The following is a 19227-nucleotide window of genomic DNA, read 5'->3' as shown; positions in this document are numbered from 1 at the left end:
TATGCCCTAGAATTTAGATGATTGCATCAATTCATGAAGTCTTCCACGGATATGGACGTTACGTGTCGTAAAGCGCGAAGAGGTGTGGCGCAAACTCTTTTAGAAGAATTTGGTCAACGATCCTCAGTCATGAGGAGGTCGGGATGAATAATAAAAATAACTAATATTCAGGCGGAGGTCCGACACTGAAGCCTAACCCCTCCTTAATAATGTATGTCCATCTGTATATCTTATATCATACATTTCCGTTGAACTGACTTGAAGTTTTTTCACCGCTTTTCTATGTATCAAGAAGCTTGACAAGCTTGACAATTGATGTACACGTGCAGTGGTAGTTTTTAGAATATATGAGCAAATACGCCAATGGTTAAATTGCCAGGAATTTTTTGGTTTGATTAATTTTATACGGCCAGATTATAAAAATTATTTAATAATTTACAAACTTTCTGACACAAAATAATAAAAAAAAAAACACTATTGTACATAATATTATGTTGTAATACGAACACAATTCATTCGATTTAGGGGTAGTTCTGTGCTTTACTTGACAAGTGACTTTCCTTTTAGTGAATGAAAATCTCAAACGCAATAACTGTATAACACATTATAAGTCTCCTCTATCATGCTGGCATATTTACGATATGTTTATTATTGTTATACATTAATTTAGAACGTTTGTTGTTTTTAAATCCTTATTTAATATTAATTTTACGAATAACAAAATTAATTTTTCTTAAATAAAAATATGTATCATTTATTTACGAAGATGTTTTTCTCGAGCGAAATATAAAATCACGACTGCTAAAAAACCGCAAATTGAATTGAAGAAAAATATCATTGTATTATTATTTAATAACAGCTGATACCTTCACTAACTGTGATTCATCCAAGGTATTTATAGATTTGATATTTATGTACTTGCCTTAAGCAATACCTACTTGCAATTTTAATGATTTCTCAATCACATAATAATAAAAAAAAAAAACAAGTTCGCTGCCATTTCAACTTGCCATAACTGCTTCGCCTTTGAAATAATAATTTGATTTCAATATATTTTTATTAACAGTAAGGCAGTGCGTAAAACAAAAAACGTGATTTATTCAAAGCGCATGACCCCTCGCAGGGGGGCACTTTATCATCTTGCCGACATTAGAATCGAAAAAATCGGTTTCGTTGCGAAAAAAACACTAAAATCTGGGACTATTTAATTAAAAATCAAACCTTGCTCGAAGCGTAATGCGTGCTTTCCTACATGGCTTTGCAAGAATTTATAAAACAGATGTCATTGTAAAAAGCAATTAAAGAGTCATTCAATAATTAGATAGAAGATTAATAATTTTGCCAAAATTATAGCTAATATCTCATATCATTATAAAACCATCTGCTAGTTATAAATGACTTGATAATTTTACATCAGTGATCTATCTCTCCATACAACGCTATCTAGATTATTACATAGTGATTTCCAACCTGTGTGCCGGAATTGAATTGGAAGTGTAGCGCAGGATTTCATTACAGTTCTTTTATAAAACATACAAATTCTTATAAAGAGTAATATAGATTTTTCATGACTTAACAAATTTGTTTTAATAGTTTAGTAAAAAAAAATGCATGCAGTCCAATTTCTGTTATTGTTTGTTAAATTAAAATCAATGTGTTTCCACGATAGTACCTACATATTTTTTGTTCAAGATTTGTATTGGACGATTGAAGATTTTTAACTAACTTCCTGACAAGCTAGACATTTGAAACTTTTAGAATACTTATATCAGAACACGACGACAATGCATTCTTTTAATACTTTTGGCCATCGTTAAGCAGAATTCAATTCATTTTCAGTTAATTCTGTTTTGCATGTTTCGGAAAAAATTCGTTAAAAATAATATTTACTACTCACTATTATTGGTTACTTAGGGGTTCCTAGCAATTAAATTATTAATATATACGTGCGTTACTATGGAAATCAATATGAAATGTCAAAATGACATTTCAGTATTCTATAATATTTATTCAGTATTTCTATCAAGTACAAAAAAAAGTATTTTTTAATACATATAATTGTCAAGTTTATATGATACAACAGAAAATTTAAAAACGTGGTACATAAAAAAATATTTTTATCTTGTAATTATTTTAAAATTAGGTTTTCGTTTACCGCTAATATAACACTTTTTGTCGAGTAATTAATTATCTTTTATGTTGAAAATTCACACTTTTTGTTGAATAGTGTTGTATATTAACCCATAACTTACGGGCCGCACAAAATTGTGTTTTTGCTAATTACTTTTCAAATGCAAATTAACACATTAATTACAAAATTAATTAAAAGGGCCCGTAAGCATTGTGTTAAGATGATTGAATGATTGAATGATTAAAAAAAACGATTATTTCATCCACACATTATAGTATAATGTGATAAATACGTCGCCAATGATGACGATTATGAATAAGAGTTAATATTCGCAGAATATTAATTTGTCTATGGCCACTAATTCACCACTACTAAAAATATTTTATTCAGCAATTCATAATATGATACCCTCTAGCTATAGTCTATAGTCCAAACTCTTCCGCCAAATGTGACAATTTAATAGTAAGAAAAAAAATATAAATATGCGTATTCTTCGGTGTGCCGCAAAAAAATATAGTTTGAAAAATGTGCCATGACGTGAAAATGGTTGGAAATCACTGTTCAAGAACATTATGATACTCGTAACTAACTTAAAAAGGGGCGACAAGGCGATGAAAAGTTATACTTACGCTTTTTTATCAAATTTCAAGACACGTAGGCTGACATGTTGTATCGCGTAAATATTACAAAAATTAATAACTATAACGTGACTGCAATTATGGTTATAAATTGACATGGCATCTCTTCCAAATACTTACATAAACTTTATTGAAGAAATTGGTGTGGTCCACTTAAATAGTAATATTAGTTATTAACGATTCTGAAATTTAAAAAAAATAGTATTGCATAAGCTGAATGATTACGCTCCAGCCTTAAAGCATGGGGAAAGCACAGTGTCGCGCCCAGATTCACGTTAGACACAATTGCCGCATTAACTTTTTATTACGTAGATTGGTCTTGTAGTTTTAATATTTTATTTTTAAAAGCTATTAATACGCTTGATACTTGCAGGTTATTGTTGGTTTATGTTTTTGGGCTTTAGCTGTATATTCTTCCCTCTCTTTTTTTCTTCAAATTTTCTGGTTCATTTTCAGAACCAATAAAATTCACAAAAGATTATGTGAAGTGTTATGTAAGGTAGATTAATGCAAACATTGCTCTTAGAAATGTGTGTGTGTCACACAAATTGTTTGGTTGAACTGACAGAAAACTTTGCTCAGGAGCAAAACACCGAGAAAAAATGTAAAGGAAGAATACACGACGACAGTCCAAAAAGGAAATACAATACAAGTTTAATGATGATATATTATTATTCTTCGATGTGAATACTACCAAAGCTTATCCATCCCTCCCAACCCAATGGCCAATAAAATCATATACATTATTATAGTTTATAAATAATAAAATGGACTATTCGAGCAGTCCAAGAGTTAACAAGCAAACAGCTCATAATAAACAATTTAGTGTCCAGTAGCCAGGAGCTAAAATATCTCAACTGCCGTTCAATTATATTATACGCTACATAATTTAGTGCAAAAATTTCTCCAATGCTGAATTTATTATAATATAATGGCTAATCGCTTCTAGTTACCAGAATGCTGTTTGTTCAAAGCTCGGCTACTTTAAATATAATTGAATGGCGAAAATAATACGAGTCATTTGTTCTACGGCGAATTATTTTGATATCAACTTTCTATTTGTTTTAGAATAACATTATTATTATCTACTTTGATAATGGTATTGATATTATTTAGCATTGTTTTTATGACAATACATTATCCAATAAATTATAGTAAGTAGTTACATGTTTTTTTTAGAATAAACTTGTGCAATTCATCAATCGCCTGACAATAATATGTCTTTCAATATCCTAACTGTCTCACTTTTAATTATAATAAAAAATATTATTTTTAATGTTTCGAATGAAATGTACAAAAAAATAAGTAATTGGTAACAATACATTAGCGTCGATGTTAAATGTATACTCCTGTATATATCCTCGTTTATACTAATCATATAATCAATACAAACCAACTCTATTGCATATGAATTCTTCCTATATGAGCATGTCCGTCTTTGAATTCTTGTCGCTTGCCAGGCTTATTCTTTTTAGACCATATGTTTAATTCAATCTACAAACGTATATTTGAATCTAATTTAACACGATGTTGTTATCCTTTCGATTTCTTATACCATTTTTAAAAGGTTTACTAAATGATTATTAACCAATAAGCTACAAGGCCAAAGCAAGTACAATTTTCACATAACTAAGAAAAGTAATTTAGAAGACACTGTATGTATGTTTTCCATAGTAAATCAGTCGAAATATTCATATCAGTAGTTAAAAATAAATAAAATTTAAGTTTTCATAGCTAAGTATTTTTTTCTCTCTGTGCTATGATATCCATAATCGCATATCGGCAATGTCCTATATTTTATCAGCCACAAGCATGTTCCTTGAAAAAACACTCAATTGTTTTCTCTACTAAGCACTAGGTACTAAATGTATTAAATTCATTCATAAACTATTTTATAAAAATAAAATATATTCATTTTTTGATGAAGATTTTGTAGTAAAAGCTCTCTTGGATACATATTATATCAGATTCACTTTTTGGAGTTTTGAAGAATAAAAATGAGATTATATCTGCAACTATAAGAATTCTTATTTTGCTTTTTATTTCTAACAAACATTTTGTACAATTTTGAAGGCAGCTAGTGACTATTTTTATGAGAAAACTCGATTACAATACAACAATAAATAAGTTAGCTACCCTTGTAATAGCTTTTTTTCTTTATCACGTTATATTCTGAGATAATAATTCTATTACAAACTGTACACATCGAGTTATTTCAAACTGTAATATTAACTTATTTGCTCTTCGAATAATTCACTTACGTATTTTCTCACACTTGTCAAATATACAGTAAAACGTTTTTCAATAAATTGGTCATACTGAATTTCAGCTTATCATCGTGCTTTTCAACAATAATAGATGTTTAAATCCGTAAATCAATCTAAATTTAATATAACGGGTGGTACAGCTTACTTGCATAGAACGAAACAAATTGTTGTCATACCTCGGATAATAATATATTCTATGGCATGCAACTGTTACAAAATTTCAGCTTATATGGCCGTTGTTACAATATATTTCACGATGAAAACGTAATAAGCAGTTGGTATGTGCACCGTCAAGCAAATTATTAGTGAAATTGTGTGGAACAGTCATGACTGGATGAAAGACTTTATGGCGACTGCCAAAGTAAACCTGTATTATCGATGTAGCGGATTTGTTTGACTCTCCATGTCTAATATTGAAATTATTACGAGAAAATCGTTTGACAAGGTATGTTATGTTAGCTACTACAAATAAAATTGATGAGTTACTCAGTTACCATATTATTATTATGATGTAACTAATAATATTAAACATACATAATTTGAAAATATCTCATTTATATACTAAATAGAAAAAAATGACACCCGACGTGACTTAACCGCTGGAATCGCGCCAATGTTCTTTTCCAATTAAGGTACGGGCATCTTACTTAATTGTGACGAATTTAACTACTAGTTCTTACATAAAATGCTTATCAAACTGCGTTATTCATTGAATAAAAGAAATAGTTTAGTAATAATATTGAGTAATATTTTAGATTCGTTTTTTAATTAATTAATTATTATATATTATGGGTCATATTTAATTAATATTTTTACATTGGTTATATCATTTAGCTCCTAACATCATATCATCATCATCATCATCATCAACCTGAATATATCCACTGCTGTATGAAGACCTCCCTAAGCTGATCACACTCTCGCTGATCTCTTGGTCCTGTGTATTGCGTTGCCACGTACTTCCGCAGAACTTAACCTTAAAAAGTTTGATAAATTTGAAAATAAAATATATTAAAACTATATGCCCTACGTAATATAATACATTCCTACACGGCTTCAGAATTTATTTAAGATTTTTCTATTAAGTATTTATGATTCTGTGGCGTTTCCAAGCTTTCCCAGTTACGCACTGCTGATTTAGTTTTGAATGAAAAATAAGTAAACAAATTATCATGCTATATTTTTTATACACTCAGAATTATTGTATACTTAACAAACAATTACTAATACTAAGTAAGTTGTGAATGGGTAATATACGTACAGTTATATAAATAACAGGGTGAGTCAATGAATAGTTATAAAACTGACGAGTATGTATCTAATTCAATCAAAATCCAAATAATATAGTTACTAAGTCAATATAAAAGTATTTCTTCTTTGCAAACAATTTCGTCTGCCGAATGTCGGTTTGCTTAGTACTGTTTGCATCGCTTCGGTTTCCGGAAATGTCTTTTCTTAGATTATAATGGTAATTGAATACATTCAAAGAAATTGATTCGTTCGCTGTGACTAAATGACTTCGCGGTTGACGTATTCAGGTGCGGATAACTGTTTATTGGGCCAGGGTTTCCCTATTTCGAAAACTACTTTTTAGCGAAAAATAACTACTCTCCAATAAGATCTTCTTGGCTACGTATTAAAACTGTGAACTAACAAACTCCTCCCATTTTTAACCGCACTTCGATTGAAGCGCCTTCCGGTTAACGACGAGTGGTCCACGTGTTAAAACTGTGAACTAACAAACTCCTCCTAATTTTAACTGCACTAGCGACTTCCGGTTATTCCCTAGATCTTCTTGTCGGACAGTACACAGCTTAATTTTTGAATACCTAGTCGATTTATTCGCGTACCTATATTAAATACTCAGTGTTCAATAATTTACGTCTTTTTGTCACTGCATTTCTGCAGTACGCAACATAACCCGGGTTGATGAATAGATGTGTTTTTCAGTCAGATTTTTGGATTGCAAAGTTTCATAGCATTATTGGGTTACGCAATGGCAAAGGATGGCGATAGGTTGTTAAGATCCGACATAAATAGTGCACGTTAAACTTTGTTGGTCATACGTATTTGTATTTATTGAACTAAGACTACAATTTACAGATGGTGTTTGTTAGTTTTATAATCAATTAAACCCTGCCTAAACCAAACCATAATAGTTTTTGTATATTTTGGGCGATCCGACAAAATTATGCACACTTTATCACACATACTTATTTAGAAATACATATTACATAATAAATGTTGTTGGTTATTTTTATCAAAAAATATGTAGGTGTGGTTTAATGGCATAATTTTGGATATTTTATAGATATAGGATATTTTTTTGACTATTATCTATATGGTTTGGTTTAAATTTAAATTGAAATTAAACAGCTTAATATGCAATATTTATGGCGGATCTTAACAGCCTACTTCTACCTTTCGCCACTGGGTTACAGTAATCTTATTACTCTTTACAATCATCCCACCTGGATTTCTTCATCCCTCATATGCACCAAATTTGATCTTTTGAGAATTTCAAATTTTGGTATAAGCACTATGGCAATTTTATACAGGATAAACCACCGATATTGATATAATAATAATTATTACGGTGTTGAAGATGGTAAAAAATACGTGGCAATAATTCACGGCTCCGTCATTCATCATCCTGAATATTCCTTCCAGAGAGGTATCGACCAGTTGTAGATTGTAAATGTGGAAGCATACTTATTGATTTTTAAAAAATCTAAAAATAAATGTTGAAAATTGAAAAGTATACACGACTTTTTACTACATAATTAGAGTCATCAACGAACAATATTCTTCATAAAATGATCATTGCAAATCTCCATACACTTCGTGCCACCTCCTTTTGAAAGAGACCCTATATATTTCGTAAAGTGCGTAAAGAAGACCGTCTTGCGTAAGTCACTCCACGTTATTTGATTAATATTCTTTTGAAATATTACGTTTGACTGTTTGGGCAGAAGTAATTATCACATTATCGAGAATATTTTGAAAACTTGAGATGGGTTTTCTGTTTACCGTGTCAAGGTACTCGTAGTACAGATTGATGGCGATATATTATGCATTTGAACCAAAAGGTATTATTGACTTGGCAATACCGTAGACAACTAATAGTTAATTAAATAACCTACATACAGTACCTACGTACTCGTTATAGTCAATAATGTTTCATAATATTATCGTTTTAAACGGTAATATTATGAACATACATAATTTTGAAAAACACTTTCTGAGAGAGTATAATATAACCAATAGAAAAAATCTTTTTTTGAAAAAACTGAGAGTAGGTATTAAAATTGTAATACATACTGATGAGTAGGTATTAAAATTGACCAATAGTTAAAATTTGTCGCAATTAGTATGTCACTGCGTAGCATATTGGTAAATGCGACGGATGGGGCGTAAACCCGGGAGATACAGGGTTCGATTCCTTACTTTTTTCAAAAAAAGATTTTTTCTATTGGTTATAATATACTCTCTCAGAAAGTGTTTTTCAAAATTATGTATGTTCAATAATTAAAATGATACATTCTTAAATCTTATGAATTATTCGTTGAATAAAAGAAATAGGTAATATTATGATAAATACGATAATTAAACAAGTAAAATAAAAAAAATATACACTAGATTTGATACCAGGTTAGTTAATTTCAATGTAGGTTTATTTCACACATTTTAAAAACATATTTTACTAATTTTATCACTGTAATTTTTACATGGTTGAGGCATTTGTTAGTAGGACGTTCAAAGTTAAGTAACAAATCCATTACAATAAGTACCTAGGTACCTGCGTTAATCATTATTTATCCGTCGCAAAATCGTGGGTAAAATAAATTCTGCGATCTTGCAATTTGATACGTCAGGTTGTTGAGACTTAGGTACATACTTACATCAGTTACAGAGGTGTGTCCAGTTTTCATTAATATTTTTATGTGACCTTTTAAATATAACAAGTCAGGTAGATCTTGAAAAGTAACTTGACTTTGACACATTTTCATCAGAAAATATAATATCTACGCCAAGTAGTTATAGAGTTCGTAGACCAATACATTAACGGAAGTTTTGGTTAATGACTTAATGAGACTCGAGAATATGACTCACATAAATATTGAAAATAACATATTCATTAATTCGTGTTTAAGTTTATCCCATATTTTTCCATACTTGAAAATCGTACCTTCTTACAACCATGCCCGGAGGGTAACGTACTTATTTTTATTTCTGTGTTCTATAACTAACAGTCGTCATCGTTTTTAGATATCTATTTACATGTATTTTCCTTCACCGACCCATTACTATCCATGGCGAAATCGTACTTTTCCCTATAGTATACCAGCGCATCTATACTATACACATGAATGCTATTGGCAGCTACCATTGGTAGTTTTTCATATGTTTGTATTGAAGTATTATAATTGTTACAATAAGTTAACCGTCTAAATAGTCAAAACTGTCTATCTTACTCTAAAATTTAGCACAGTCAAGAGAGGTGCTGTTAAAACATAGCACTTATTGTAACAACTACAACTAACTTATTATAATTGTTACAATACTTCGTTACAAAAATATGAAAAACTACGCTTGATAGCTGCCGATAGCGGTCTTGTGTATAGAATAGTTGCACGGGAACAGCTAATGAAGGCTTTAGTTAGCGGGTATCATATTTAATCTACTATAGTCAAGCCACGTCAATAAACTTTTTTAAAGTTGAAAAATGATCCCTTGTAAAAACTGAGGATCGAGCTGACTTGAAAACCTTTAACCTCTCATCAAACACTCCTAGATATTTTGACAGTCACCTGTTTGTCGCTTAAGCAAGTGGGTAATGGATGCCATCGGCTGAACTAGCAGACTCTGGATATAATGCCTTCGTAGTTGGTTAATAACTAATGGTCCGGAGTAAATTCGTTATTGACTGAAGGCTTCCCATAGCTTCCTCTGCTCTTTTTGATTCCTAGTTTTTTGTTATCACATGCATGTCTTGAACTTAAGTTCATCGATTCAGCGGGTATAAGGCTGACCATGTGACGTTTATCAATTCAATTCAATTTATATTTTTAACATATTGTGGACATTACAAATTATAAGTTTAAGATGCTCATAACACGACATGAAACATTATTATAAAGAAGGGGAAAAAAGAGTACCTAATAAAAGCGATAAAAATGGAAATATAAAAAGAGAACATAATAATATAAACATACAAAAGCAGTGAAAATACAATTATACATCTATAGAAGTTCAACAAATTATACCTAGTTTGTTAAGGAGACCCTATTTTAAGAATTTATAAAATAGCGTACACCTAAACCCAACTCTCACGCAAGTGGAATATATCAACATTCAACACCCGAAGCAATTTGGTTGAACATAGTTATCGCCCCACTATATATTTCTCCACTATATTATGATTGCATTTGTCGAGCAGAAATTTAGCCCTATATTTTTTGTTATAGGTAATAGTAAAATTATATATTTTCATTGACGCAAAATTAACTACGCGACATTTAGGTGGAATGCGACAATGCAAATATTCGGTCAATATTTCCTTGATTTTAGCGATTAAATTTTTGAATAGCGCCAATTACCGACATTTTTGCATGTCACGAAACACCATGTTTTACAATCATATAATTAAACAAGATGTAGGTATCTTTACTGTCAATAAAAATTCTGGTCGCCTGGTTCAAAGTTTTCTGCGGTATTGTCTGCAGAGGCAATAGCGTGCGCAGATCTTGGGCAGACAATGGTGTGGAAAGCATCGTGTGAACCGAAAACGGAATAAATTGTTGTGTCCATGTCTATTGTGATGCCATTTTATGATCGCCGGATAACTGTGAATTGATAATATATAATATGTACAATAACGTGATTCATTCAATCTTGGGAAATTTCCGTTTTAAAAGCTATTTTTTATACACAACTGATTTCATTCATTAATATTAAATTGGCATTGCAAAACTCAAGCTGTGATATCTATCTGTTATCTATCAGATTGAACCCTTGGCTTTTGCATTTGTAATTTATGAATTAATATTATCTCGCTCAGTATATTGAATACTACAAATTTCAATATAGTATCGAATCTCTAAAATTTACTATAATTTATAAAATCATATAATTATAAAACTACTAAATAGACGCATTATGCAAATATTGATGTCAATGTTTAAATAAAATACATTTATCAACTCACACCTGGATAAAATTTGAACTGACTGAGATTCAAATTCATGTCCTTTAATTAACAGGTGATAAGTTTATCTGTTAAGCTGGCGATCCAACTGTCCTCTGTGCGAATAATTGGTTATAACTAAGCTAATATCTGCGAACTTTTATAATTGAAATTAAATATTGCTAATATTATTTATAATGCGTAATCCATGTTTTTAGTAATGACGTCCTTGAACTTATTGCTGTATTATATTTTTGTTGAAAACTGTATATTTACAAGATTTAAGCAAGACAGACTATCATATTATTATGGCTTTTCTCTTCATATGTTCACAGAAAAGATTACATATATACTTAATATAGTATTGATATAATGAGATGATGAGATGTTATAAGGCCAAGATATATTTTTCCAACGTAGGTATGTATTTGTTCGTGAAATTCAGGTTTGGAGGATTTATTTGGTTCGTAAAACGTTATATAACAATTAAGGCATATTTAACCATCGTATGTTATACTTATTTAAAGCGTATGCGTATTAATATTTATATTTAATGACAAATTTTAAATCGTATAATATTATAAATACGTATGCTTCGTGATTCACTTTTATCTAGCAGTAAATACACTTCAGCTGATTATTATCATTAAGACGATACATCAGTGAAACGGCAAACAATTTTCAACTAAAGGCGCGACGAAATTTTGGATTTGGATTGGCATTCGGAGAGCGAACGTCGAGCTGGGAACACGTCAATTTGTTTCGTGATGGCGACGGGGGTATTAATTCTTAAATCGTGTACAGGTGACTAAAAACGTTACCCATTTACTTGAAAAAGAAAACATGTTAATGAATATATTATTATTGTTACTAATAGAACATACGTTAAAGTGCCCACCACCACCCGTCATATATGCACAACCGTGGATATGCACGGCCGCTTTCTATGACGCTTTAAACGTGTCTGAAAGAAGTGATTTTAAGTGCTCATTCCGTCCCGAGACGGAGCCGCACGGGACTGATGCTGCAACCATGCACCGTAGTGCTTAAAGAAGAAAGTTAAGAAAGTTACTAATAGAACAATAAACAGAACATTAAATGGACGCATATTGGATTTATATGACAAATTATATTTCGTTCGGCATGCGTCATTTGCAGCCGCGACCCGCAATCCGTGCATCGCCTATCCACGATCTTTTTAGACCATGCTTCATCTGAGGTATAAGCCTTAATCTAAATCTCTAAAGTATGTATATGAACAACGGCGATTTAGAATTCCTTTACTATGCATGACCCGTATGTTAATATAATGCAACGTTAAAGTAAATATTTATGCTGCAATAATATTCACTTTCAATAGCAAACACACATATCCTTCAAATAGCATAATATACCAATATCACTGATGGATTTTAAGCCTTTACAAAAAGAGCGTTTATGGCATGCAGTCCCTCTTCAGCGTATTGCCGCTAATAGTTCGTTCACCGAGATGGCCTATTCATAAAATAAATTAACTATTTGTAGGATTCCTTCGCCGGCCATTAAGTCGAGTCCTCGTTTCCGTCAGCGTCAGTCGAAGCCATGCCCAGTCCATTCTATTTATAGTCGGTTTCCTCACATTGTTCAACTGCGGTTACAGAAATGCCTAACTCACTCGAGAGGTTTTTCATCAGAAGATATTATTTGCGAAATTCCATCTTGGCATACAAAATGTCATCTCTGACCTTTTGCATCGTTTGCCGTTTGTTTATTGCAGTGTCTTTCTTTTTAACAAGAAAACGTATATTATCTACGCTATGTTATGAAAACTTCATTGCAAAGTTATCAATATTTGTATTTTAAATGATTTATGATTTTCCATTTATTCTTAGTCGAACTGAAAAATCAATCAATTACCTAACAGTATTGTACAATATGTACGTAGTTAAAATAACAAGCACTCAATATTTTTATTACTTGTAACCACTTTCAACATAGTTTTCCATAAAATAATTACGATTATTTAATATGTACATCTTAATTGGGTAATATATTGAAAATTTATATTCAGCGTAAATTTAAACACTGCTTTAACCATAAAATCACACAAATAATTCAGTAGGTTCAGTTTTCATCGAATATTTTTTAATGCTGTCTGTATGGAATCTGTCTATAAGTTATTCACTGTAAAGTTCCACTGTAATTTTCGTATATTTTTCCATGTCTATAATAATTGAAAAGAAATATAAAATAAAATGGATGATATTTAGTTTCTTATGTGAACAAAACTTTCCTTAGCCAGGAATTCATAAGTTTCTTAATATACTTTAATTAAAATTATTAATTGCAGTAATATATTTTAAGTATTCAAATTTCTACGTATTAATTAATTGACAGATTCAGAAAAAAATTGTGATAAATGTATTTGGATGCCTGACTAGTATCTTCAAAAGTGACCTTGTTCAGTATCTTAAGCGTAAAGTGTTCAACTATTGTGTGCTAATAATTCAAAATAAACTAATGGATGAGGAACAGACAAAAGTACGCGATGTGATAAAGGTCGCTAAGTAGATGAAATCGCATCAGAGTATACATGTCGCTCAGGGAGTGTGTAACAGCTGGACAAATGTCATCATACGGTGGTGTCAAAGGGGCATTAAATGATCATAGATGTGCTCTAAAACTCGTTGACGAACTTATAAAGTTTGATAGTTGTACCTGTATCATACCTGTGTCAGATACGTTAATCCTCCATGTGAAACTACTCCGTACTGTGGAAATATATTGTCACATTAGATTTGACGAACGACTTTCAAATTTTCATACAGTTTCCCACAAGGAATGCCTTCAATAAAGAAACTGAAGATACACAAATCTACCAATTTCGTCAGAGTTATTTCAAATCGTCGAAACAAAATTTTAATTGACAATAAGCTAAATGAGGATGCTAACAGCCGCATTAAAGACGCATTTGCACGTGTCTATGGTGCATATTTCTGTGTATGTTTCTGTGGCGTATCCTACACCCTGCTGCCATACAACAAGAAGAAGAATTTGACACTATCTAAAGGGACTCTTTCATTTCTTCCAGGGTTTCCTCTCAGCCAACTCTCAATGTTGGTGGGTAGGCTCTCTAGGAGCAGCATGTCGAGCCTTGCGGTATGCCGGATATGTGGCGCCTGGACTTCTACTGGTAGCTGGAGATCCTTGCGCATTGGAAGTCGTCCGGAGTGCGTACTCCAGGAGTGTTCTCAAGCCGCCTCCAAGTTACCTCATCTGTGGATTAGGTGAGCCATGTTTTTTTATAAATAACTATTTCTAATGATCTTTTCATAGTATGTAAGTATGTATATACCATACTTTGGTACCCACCACATAACGTGTATAAAAACTATATTTTTATTTTAGCTAGACATACTTAATATAGTATTTTAATAAATAAACACCCTTTACTATATTTTTCGGTGTTATCATATCAATGTTAGTTTGGTATTTATATATAATAATTACAGGATAAAAAGAACTTTTTATATACAACGTTTTTAAATTTCCCGTTGAATCAAATAAACTTGACTTGACTAGCTTAAACGATCAAAAAAATTTGTACTTGATAGAAATACTGAATAATGAAATGTCATTTCATATTGATTTCCATAGTAACGCACGCATATATTATTTAATAATTTAGTTGCTAGGACCCCCTAGCAACCAATAATGGTATCGAAATAACTTTTCATACAAAACAGAATTAACTAAAAATGAATTCAATTCTACTTAAAGATATCTAAAAGTATTAAAAAATGCATTGGCATCGTGTTCTGATATATTCTAAAAGTTTGAAATGTCTAGCTAGTCAGGAAGTCAAAAATCGATTGCAAGATTTGTACCGGACAAACAACCACCGGAAAAATAAGAATACGATCTAAGAAAAACGTTTTAATTAACATGTAATATAAATAATAAAATCATAAAATATATTTATGTAAATTCTGTAAATTCTGTAACCTTTATACTTAAATTCTTGTTCAATTAGTTTGACTTTAATCGCAAAACAAAACTATTAGATAAAACAAGATAATATCAGTATGAAAAAAGTTCCACCTGGTTATTATCAAATTGATTTTTACATAACATATTTTTTAATTCACATTAATTCACTCTTTACTATTTTTTATATTTTTCTCAATTTACATAAATTAAGTAAGTATATATTTTCAATTTACATAGCTTCATCTACCATATAATTGTGACCATTATTTAGTCGTAAAAATGTATGTACAGTTAGTATTTAGGCAATGAAAGGTTATATCAGTAATAATTCATAGAAAATTTTTCTAAAGATCATTAAGCAATCAGTATGCCTATTGTATATCTCCATACGGGTGTATCTAATTAGTGAAAATGCAATTTTACATAGTATTTGTATCTCAGTGTAATATCATTTCGCTCATTAGTTATGCATTTAATTACCAATTAAGCGCCGCCACAATACTGAACTTTGATAAATGACTGCCCGTTAACCAACTATTCCCACAACTGTAGAAGTTACGAGGTATGTACGTGAGCATATCAGATAGGGATTTTTCTTTAGGTTAGTTATGCCATACTGTAGGTACGCATTTACACTTAGCACGGGCAATTCGAATTACCAGGTGGATAGTCAAACAAAACTTAATTCAGGTGAGCCGAAAGGTCGTCGCAGGTGTTCTCTGTGGGCTTGTTGTCAAAGCAAATATCCTTGATTATCGTGTCAACATCACAACTTGTCGTTTAGAACTCGAGAGCAATATTGTCTCTCTCTCCTAGGACCGTTGACTCTATGCAAACTGTGCATACTCAACTCAACTATCCAGTACTATTTCTAACTTTACTCTCAATTCAAGTGCCGTCTTGAGAAAGAGAAAAAAAGTGTTTGCTTCGTTAAGAATATTTTACAAAACGTCACATCATGTATTTTCTAAGTATTAACGTCATAATCACTTTTGAAGATGTATTTGTACAACTGTATAAATAATATAATATAGAATAATTAAAAATTGATTCAATATCTAAAACACCTCAAGTTATAATAATGAAACTCATTAAAGTATTTCGCAAATGCAAACTGGATATACGTTTTATCATGTTGTATGTTGTCATTACAAACTGTGATAAATCAACTGTTTGATGAATGTACATCCACCTGGAAACTTCTAAAAACTAAAACGATGAACACAGAGAGATAGATCCTGATACAGCCACGAGTCCGCGATATATTTTTTTGGTAAATAACTTTGAAACTGTCGAATTGGCTCATCGCAATACCTAATATTTATCTACTGAATATATTTACTACATTTTTATCGCATCTTTGAGCCGTCAAATATTTGTAAAGTATAGGGTTCGTCCAGTTTTACGTGAACACAGTTTTTAATGTATTCATAATTAAATGTTAGTCAAATCGACTAGAAAAAATCTAGAGCCACCCTCACCAATCCACTTCTGCTAGAATTTTACTGAAATTGTGTCTCGTAATTTTTTTATACGTGCTTTGTATACATACCTTTTCTAATTAGATATAATACGTACGAAATCTGTTACACCTCTAGCTTTTTTTAAATTAATAAACTGGTTGGTTTTTAAAACTGGAATAAAAGAACTATAAGTAGGTATATATTCCATAGTTTTATTACTTTATCTACCAAATCGATAAAAACTATTTAAAACAAGCATTCAAGATTATTTTTCATTGTTCTTAGCGAAATGTATTTTGCCTTACCTGTACTGTTTAACTAAGTAAATTTATTATTTGTGAAAAATTGTTTGTAAAACGCAAACACTTGATTTTGAAAGAACAATAAATTGGCATTGAAACAAATCCTAGATTTGAGTATGAATGGATGTCGGTACTCGGATCAAATTTATTAATACACTCAAGAATACTTAATGTGTACATATTTACTTAAAACTTGATGCTAAATATTCACTTTGAGTTAGTTGACGTCACCTAACTAGTATTAATATTCTGTTAATTATCCATCTACCTGACGTAACCGATTCTTAGTCACGCTTATTTTTTATGATAATGAAAAATCCCCATTAAAGATTTCAAAAAACTTGTCTTACAAAAGCTAAAAAAATTGACGCGGTTTTATTATATCAAAATGAAACAAAAAAAAAATCGTGTGCTTTGATTCATACCATCTAAACTTTTTTTATAAAAAAATAATAATGTCAAAACAAATGACGATTGATTTATTTTTGTGAAAATCACCTCTACCACTGTGGAGGGTCTGATTTGATTTCATATTAATTTATATGGCCCATAGAGGTAACAATTGTATTGTATTAGACATTTTGACTGTTATTCCCACACTGATACAGATCTATAACATAATATTTCGTAATTTTAACAATAAATTAGATTATGACTTTTTGATGATAAATTCCGAAACAACTGTTAGCAATTCAACAGTCAACATTAATAATTTTAGTTCTACAGTAATAATGTTGTTATCATAAAAGTCATTATTGATATATTTATTATTATTTATACACCGCAAATTATATTTTAACAAAACTTTACTCTAAATTACTTCGATTGTATAATTCGATTTCGTTCGATAAATGAATATTTCTCCTAGTATCTTTCAGCTCTTAGCATTACTTTAACGTAATCAATTTCGTTGGTTTTACGGGAATTAGGTTGGTACCTCTTTATGGCTGTTTAATATTATTAATAATATACACGGGACTAGTAAGTATGTACATGAAAGTTTTTTTTCATTTCACACCAGTTCCCACATTTACCAAGTCATTGTTCCTTCGCGTTATGCCCGGTATGCACTTGCTTATGCCATGTTGCGTTTGTTTGTTGATATTGCATAGAATGTCTATTGGATTTTCAAGCAATGCAAATAAAAAATATTTACAATCAATTAAATTTATTATACATAATTTAATTAACAGAATATTTTGTTAATTTTATTATTTTATAAAAAAAAATGTAGATTTGTAAATTTATTTTTATTAAATAATTGAAAAGTAATTGAATGAAGATTTATTATTACTCTATTGTAAAATCTATTAAATTGAGATGCAGTCTGTAAACAGTGTAAACTAACAACCATAATTCATTATACGTATAAATTAGTAAACCTTTGAAAATGTTGCCATGTGGAAATTGCATTATCGTTTGAAAAATATATCCAGTTTGCATAAATGCTTTCGATAGTTTCATTTTCATTCTCTATTGAGCAATATTGATATTTGACACATCACGTATGGGGAAGTATTTGCAGATATCATATATTATGAATTATGTGTTTTCTGCATGAAGTGGATTGTGCTTATTCATTCCTTTTAAAGCACGTCCTAATCGTTGACTTCCTAGAAATGCAAGGAATTGTAAACTGTGTGCATGTCTTTACAAAACAATGACACATAATACTATTACATTAACTGAGGAATTACTAATACAGTACCTAGTCAATAATGAAAATTTATATCACAGAGCATCGTATGAACCTATATATTATCGTATGGTGTTAATTGTCAATTTGTGGTAGAAATACATTGTAATAATTAAAATAAAACACAATATTACTAATCCCACTTATAAGCTGACGAAACCGGTTAAGGTTAATTTTAATATTGGTTCAATTAGTACTACATATTGTGTTTCATATTTATTAATGATAAATGAATAAATAACTAGATAATATATTTTCACTTAATAATTAACCGTTTTTATACACCCATGGTGAAATAATACCACACTACAATATCCATCTCGAAAACTGTGGGGAGTGGTTCAAATGCCAAAATAGAAATAATCACATTGTGTTTCACTATTTGCTTGATCCAGAGCAAGGATCCAATGGGTTAAATGAATCATTACTAGCGGCTCCTTGAAACAAATATTTTAATATATCTATCCTCCACCAAGGGTTTACATACTCCGTGGAGCATAATTTATTCGGATACTTACTACACAAATTCTAATAATGATCAGGATCTGTTTCATCCGCATACGGTTAGTTATAA

At 30.7% G+C, this 19227-nt stretch overlaps 1 protein-coding gene across 2 annotated transcripts in view; it reads left to right on the top strand.

Annotated features, from left to right (window-relative positions):
• ko (Stork-head domain-containing protein knockout) overlaps positions 1–19227 on the top strand; it is a 364781-nt gene that overhangs the window by 281437 nt on the left and 64117 nt on the right. For both annotated transcript variants that reach the window (XM_085952081.1, XM_085952082.1), the window contains one exon: positions 14294–14489. In XM_085952081.1, coding sequence (XP_085808207.1) covers positions 14294–14489 — 196 coding nt within the window. The remainder of the gene's footprint in view (positions 1–14293; positions 14490–19227) is intronic.

This window comes from Rhyacophila brunnea, unplaced genomic scaffold (genome assembly GCF_057557595.1).
Source record: "Rhyacophila brunnea isolate RB1 unplaced genomic scaffold, BYU_Rbru_1.0 scaffold_3, whole genome shotgun sequence".
Classification (NCBI taxonomy): domain Eukaryota; kingdom Metazoa; phylum Arthropoda; class Insecta; order Trichoptera; family Rhyacophilidae; genus Rhyacophila; species Rhyacophila brunnea.
The sequence above is the reverse complement of the archived record's forward strand: the minus strand, read 5'-3'. Positions and strand labels throughout refer to the sequence as shown.